Source organism: Diadema antillarum, unplaced genomic scaffold (genome assembly GCF_040938485.1).
Source record: "Diadema antillarum isolate AM-2024a unplaced genomic scaffold, OU_Dant_1.0 seq00000501_RagTag, whole genome shotgun sequence".
In the NCBI taxonomy this organism is placed as follows: Eukaryota; Metazoa; Echinodermata; class Echinoidea; order Diadematoida; family Diadematidae; genus Diadema; species Diadema antillarum.
Genome location: NW_027271458.1, coordinates 658245 through 665263, shown reverse-complemented (window position 1 = coordinate 665263; position 7019 = coordinate 658245). Strand labels below are relative to the sequence as shown.

The 7019-nt window shown below is 38.0% G+C and overlaps 1 protein-coding gene across 1 annotated transcript; it reads left to right on the top strand.

Moving 5' to 3' along the window:
* Positions 1 to 4046: 4046 nt before the first annotated feature.
* On the top strand, positions 4047 to 6296 carry LOC139733874 (uridylate-specific endoribonuclease B-like). Its single transcript, XM_071644676.1, has 3 exons — positions 4047 to 4080; positions 4712 to 4947; positions 6060 to 6296. Exons 1-3 carry the CDS (start codon positions 4047 to 4049, stop codon positions 6294 to 6296), a joined length of 507 nt encoding a protein of 168 aa, XP_071500777.1.
* The last annotated feature ends 723 nt before the right edge of the window (positions 6297 to 7019 follow it).

The following is a 7019-nucleotide window of genomic DNA, read 5'->3' as shown; positions in this document are numbered from 1 at the left end:
ACACGACCATTTCCAATCATACAAAGTTGAACTTTATATGGGACTTGACATCTCGTTTGATCGTACGAAAGCTATAGAACTCTATCATGTCTGGTGGGAATATAAACCCAGATAAGAAATTCACTATTGTAGAAACTGTGAGTATCGTATACATGTATGTATTATGTTTGATTATATCGCTTAAAAAAAGGAATTGTAAATGATGCCATACAGAGAATAAATAAATAAAATGGAATAAAAAAAAAAAAACTCATATCAAATCAAATAAAAAAAAGTTGCATGGGAGTCTGACATTATAACAGTTACTGAATTCCTCATTTTTAATACTGTGTTCCAGCTGTAGTCACTGGCGACGGTACGACTACTCCGATTGTACAATCATCCAAACCAGCTTCAACGGGGGCAATGGCTGCGACTTTGCTTACAACCACTCAGCTGGCAATATCTCATCCGTCGCTCGCGGATTTAACAACATCACTGGCAGCAGGGGTATCACCGTTTCCAACGACAACTGAAACAAGTAGTGTGCCTGCAACTGTTGCTACGTCAACAGCATCTAAGTCTCCACCCTTAGGGGACAAGACGAAATCAAGTTTTGTTACAGATCTGACAACAAGCACCACACGTGTAAATCTGGATGAAAAAGGTTTTCTTTTCTTCTTTCATCTTTTCTTGGTTAACTATTTTCACACATAACAATGTAAACTCACACACATACACGCACACACATACGCACACACAGATAGCACGTAATACATTTAAAATAATATGCAGTTTATTACCATCATTATGTAAACCTCGCACGTTGATGGACCTTGTCAGTCGTGTGTATTCTATGTGTGCGTGTGCGTGTGTGTGTGTGTGTGTGTGTGTGTGTGTGTGTGTGTGCATGTGTGCTGTTTTTGTCTGTTGACCATTTGAGGGCAAGGCAAGCAATGCGCCTTCTTTCACACACGTTTCCGTTAACATTATCTTGATCAATGCCTGCTGTTAGTAACGGTTATAGTCTATGTGATGTGTGCACGCAACTCGCTTCTTTGTTGTTGTTTTGTTTGAGACCTTGAGAGGAAGAAAGAAAAGACACTTACAGACAGTATCCATAGAAACAAGTCGTTCTCATTAGCAAGTCCTCCACACAAAATATCATAGCCTATAATTGCTTTGAACACACCATGTTCTGTAAAAAATAAAAAAAATTCGCCGATGATAATTATTGTCCGCTGTGTTCTGCTGTCACGCCCGACACCATTCCCCGCTTTTAATTGCTATCCATGCCCATTATTTGTGATGAAGCATGAGTGAAATTCAAACAATGGACCGTTGAAAGGCAAAAGTGTCTATTTTCATGTCTTTACATGAAGTGCCACACTGCCGATGACAAGCAGGGTAATGAATGCAACCAGTTGTAATTGGATGGAAAGTAGATGGGCGACAATGAGAAATCGAACCAAGAGACACACATTAGAGGACAACGTCTTAGCAGGAAATAGCCTTTTTTTCGGGAAAAAGAGATTACGCACATTACAGGGAAACATTGATTTGCTAACGACACAAAACAGTTTTCAGGAGACTGCTTAGTGAACTTCATCATAATGTCATCATTTTCAGAATTTTGCAATGATAATGTAAAAAAAAATGCAATACCTCTAAAACGCCTATTATTCACAAATGAACAAATTTACAATTATGATCAATCACATACATTATAGGAATCGAGACTGAGCCATTATTGCGTTTTAGAAAAAAAAAAAGCCTTTGGAATTCCAAGATTTCAGGAACAAAATATTTGACAAATTTTGTAGCGAATAGCATCATCCAGTCATTCATTTGCATATTTTTATTGCCTGCTCAAGATCTGCTTTGCGAGAATTACCGACATTTCACAATTTCGTAATTATTCGAAGTTTTATTTGATTACATTTTGCTGTTATGTTTTTAGCATATGCGAAGTTGAAGATTTACGGGGACATCCAAACAATCATCTTTTAAAATTCCCTTCCATTAGTAAATCTGTGCCTAAAACCTTAGAGAAAACCAAACCCCCGAAATGTAGATTTAGTGAAAGTAGTATTTACAGAAATCATAGAATAGTAATTACATTTTAATCTTTCTTTTCAGACGAGTAGTAATGTGCAGGGTTCTAACGACGCACATCTGGGACCACAGATGCAGAAAAGGCAAATCCTGCATTCACGATTGATGGTGGAAACTGCAAAGACATCGGCTCCATTGCCGGTATAATAGAGGGAAAGGAACATCTTTTTAAAAACCAAATTCGAATGAAATTTGAAGGCCAGTCGAATCCTATATGTTTCTTCACGTGATCAAGTTTTAGCTATTTCTAACCCAATTTCAGTCAAACAAAGGTCACCTGTGTTTTAGATTAATCATTTCACATCAATTTTGTAGTTGTTTTCATTTCAGCTCACAAATTGGTGAAACATTGAATCACCATCCCTCCCACTACTTCTCCTCTTTAAAGAATGACAAAAAGTATAACCACGGTGCTTGTGGAGAACTTCACAGGAGGAGGACTTCAAAAATGTGACCGACTGTATCGATTTTAATAAATTATACACATTGATATTTTTGTTCTAAAGTCTAACAACATCACAATAATTACATTTACCTTTATTTCCTACAAAAAATGCAATTATACAGCTGCTTGCAAAACAATAACATAATTTTATGTTTTAGAACATGAATATGCAAATTATTCCAGCCTATTTATTACCTACCTATTGCTCACCTATCAATTTTGACGAGAAATTATACATAACAGGCTAAAAATGCATGTGTAAACAGTCTTCGGAAAACTATACCTCAACGATCTTTATCAATCCTTATCGTGTAATTCATGGTATTCGATTATATTTCAACATCTGGTCCTGCTCTCTCTTTTCACATTTCGAGGGTGTAAAGAATCCCTTATCATTTTTTCCTTATTGAACTTCTTGTAATTCAGTGTTTGTGCTATCATCACAAAAAAAAAAAAAAAAATAGAGCCTTCATATAACTTTGCATTCAGTGTAGTGAATGTTGTCACTTTGCATTTTTTTTCACTTTCAAGCTTATTACTAATTCATCTATGTTATGGCAGATTGACCAATGTATGATGTTAACTTCTCTATTATTTCATTAATCATCTGTATATCCATCTTTAACGTATAATCTCATTCGTTGTTTCTCCTTAAAGGAGACATCCTTTCGGACTTTGTCCAGTCCCTCTGGGAGGCAGATTCAAACCGACTGGACGGTCCAGACCTGGTCATCAACAGTCAGAACTATCTTGATGATTCTGCCCAGTTGACTCCTACCAAAGCGGTCCCTAGGTAAGGCCATCATCATTCTTGGCTATGAAGAATAAGATAAAGAGAAAAAAAATCGAGAAGGGAAATAAAAACAAAGAATAGAGGCTATGTAAAAAAAGAAAAGGAAAAAAAAAAGAAACGGTTGGGGATTCTGTAAGCAACGAACAGTCTGTTGAATTTGATGTTAGGTGGGAAGCGGAATGGGACGGGATAAAACGTTTTAAAGCAACATAGTTGGTTCTTCAGAAGGTCTAATGTCCTAGTAATTACCCGGGGCATGTAACTCGTAAAATAATTTACGAAGATGTGCCTTGCTCTACGAAAGTTCATGTCAAAGCGGTGCATAGCCTCACCTCAGGTACAGCCAGATCCCTAGATCCACAGCCAAACATTGGACAGGAATATGCTATGGATTATATCAATGTCCAGTATTTGAAGATGAATGATAACATTTCCATGATATCAGTCATTGGGCACTAATTTTACTATTTCTCTTACTCATTCCCTCTTCTTCTTCCTTTCAATCTCTCTCTCTCTCTCTCTCTCTTCCCAACTTTCACATTTAAGTACCAGTCTTTTCAACTATGTCAATGAGACAAAACTGACCGGAACTTGGCCATCCTTCTTTGCCCTTTTGGACAACTACTTCCGGCTGACCGGTACCATGGAGACCATGCCTGTTCGGGAAAGGATCGAGATCGATGAGTTCATTACCGAAGTCTTCGCCACTCCATTATGAACCTTACCTACGAATTCCTGGTCGATAACGGTATGCAGAAGCAAGGGCTCGTGCGCTGTTGAAGGTTTACGGAGATATCAAAACAAACATCGTTTAAATGTCCTTCCGTTAGTAAATATGTGCCTAAAACCTTAAAGGAAACCCAACCCCGAAATGTGGCTTTAGTGAAAGTAGTAATAATAGAAAATCGCATCGGTGAAAGTTTGATTAAATCTGGATTCGATTCAAAATCGGTTAATTTAGTCATCCATGAATGAGGAAACTACTACGGTTCATAACGTCATTCTGGAAAAAAAAAAATGTAAGGAGACTCCAACAAATTCTTATATTTCATGAAAAGTTCACAGTCCATTGATTTGTTCCTGACATATGTTAAAGAGTTATTCCCCATGCGTTCTAAAAGACGTATGCCAAGCGCTCTTTTATTCTGCCAGAAAAGGGAAAAATATTGAATTTTTAAAGACTTCTTTAGTTGTCCGTAATGACGTCATGATGTGCTGTACGTTATCCACAACATTATTTTGTTACATAAATTTTTCTATAGTAAGGACAAGCAAAAAAAGGTGTACTCTCACCCTTATGAATTATTGTTATTGTTCCTGAACACGTGCCTCTTACGACGATCACTGGCACGACCTCGCCAACCTCATCGTGCCCACAGATCTTTGCCCTCAAAAGCCTTGCTCGCTTACCAAGTTCCGGGCCCACGTCCGTAGCATCTGGTTCACGCAGTATTCCCGCTCGAATGGCACGACAGTGGACTCGTCCGGCTTCGAGCGCACTTTCGTCGGCGAGGTCGTGAATGGAATGGTCAGCGGGTACCACAACTGGCTAGCTTTCTACTTGGACGAAAAGGAAGGGCGGATTACCTACCATGGATACATCGCAGAAAGAGAGGTAATGTCAACCTTTGTAGGCTCCAGGTAAATGAAAAGTAAGAATTCAGAGAGATGTTTCAAGTTTCTATTTCGAGTGCATCTCCCTTGTATCTTTGGACTCTCGGTGCCATGCAAAAGTTGGAAGAAAAAGCAAACAAAACAATACAAATCAACAACACCATTGAAACCTTTACAGAAAGCTGTTGATCGTAAACCAGTGATACAACTGATACCTTTGGTCACTACAGTACGTTGGTGTGCTTTCTTGCACGTGCAATGTAGATAGATATAAATGAATGGCTTTGGAATCTCGTAAAATGGTACGGCCAAAACGGATGACATACTAGACCTCTCATTTTGATATTTAACTGATCTACCGTACCTCTTTTTTTCCCTTTGTTTTACTCTCGACTTCCTTCGGTTATTTGCTCTGGATCCGTGTCCCGCCAGATTGAACTCTGCATTGACTACGCGTTATACACACTAGGCCTATTATACAAAGTATATATATATACAAAAAAAATGTCCGTCTGCAATAGCACAATACTATTTCCTTTTAGTCATTCCGTGAGCATCTTTTGAAATCATTGCGAATAGGCCTTTACATCTCTCACTATTAAAGGGATGGTACAGTATTGGTGGAGATGAAAATTGGGCTTTTAACTTTTTGTGAGATGGCAAGAAAACACTTACGAAATAGTACCTCAGAGCATACCATTCTAAGAGGAATTCAAAGTTTATTTATTGAAAAGCGGGATTGGAATGACTGAAACATCCAAAAACAAAGTAAAACAAAGCGATCGTAAAAAGTGTGGGTCCCACACTTTATTAGAATCGCTCTCTTTTGGATATCTCGGCCATTTCGAAACCAATTTTCATCAAATTTAGTTTTTAATAAACGTTGAATTCTTCATGGAATTACATTCTCGTTCGTATTTCATAAGAGGTTTCTCATTATCTCACCAAAAATTTTTAGAAACCTGACATTAGGTCTCAACCAAAACTACATGATCCCTTTAATTACTGAAATGTGACAGAAAGATAACCAAGTTTAAGACTTTTCAAATCAACTAGATAACTCCCAAAACAGAAGGATCTCATCGTGCGAATATTTCCCCACATCTGTCACAGCCACACCAGATGCAAATCAGCTTCAGTCTTCACGGTGGTACTTTGGAATACGAGGCAACTAGCTCGATCATCTTTGGAGTGAGTGCGGAGTTCGAGCTCGCTGTGTACACCGTGTGCTTTCTACTGAATCCGGATGGCGTCAGTACTTTTACCCTGCAAGGCCGCACTCAACGGGTACAGAGCGAGAGCCAAGAGGATCGGTTTATAAGTTCAACGCACTTTGAGATGGAGACTTGAGGTTATTATACATTACACCAGATGTATAGGAGAAGAAATTCAACAGTGTAACGGTAAATTTTTGCGCAGCCAACAATAATCTATTGAATTTATTCACAGCGCCAAATATTTCACTCAGCGTTTCTGCGCAGAAATTTAATATTAACGTAATGGCAAGACATTGTTTTGATACAACATTAATTTGTTTCTTTGCAAACGCATCACATTATGAAAGATATACGTGTCAAAAACCAGAGAATAAAAGTACAAACTTAATTAAATGTGTTGTATCAGTATGCTTAAAATTGTATAAAATGCTTTCAAAAAGTAAACCGGAGGTAAAACACGTACGGTCAAAACGTTGTGACGGCTATAGAGAGGGGATTGACTGTTCAAGGCCCGAATGTTACATGCCTTCGACTATTTCTGATTGTCATTGTATAAGATTGAGCAGTTTTGTCGGGTTTTTTTTTCTTAGATATACAGTATACCAAAAGGGAACCGATGAAACACACACTCTCGCTGTAACTGGCAGTTCTGTGGCGTCGGTTAATGTTCGTTATTCTCATTTTTTTTTTTCAATTAAAAAACCTCCAGAATAACATACCATCAGAATAACGTATACATTTAGAATTACGAACTGTATCATAGGCGACGTTGTGTTCACTTTTTGTGGAAAAAAAAGAGAGAGATGTATATTGGTATTCGTTTAAAGGATCTTGTGATTTCCATTCAACTGGTGCC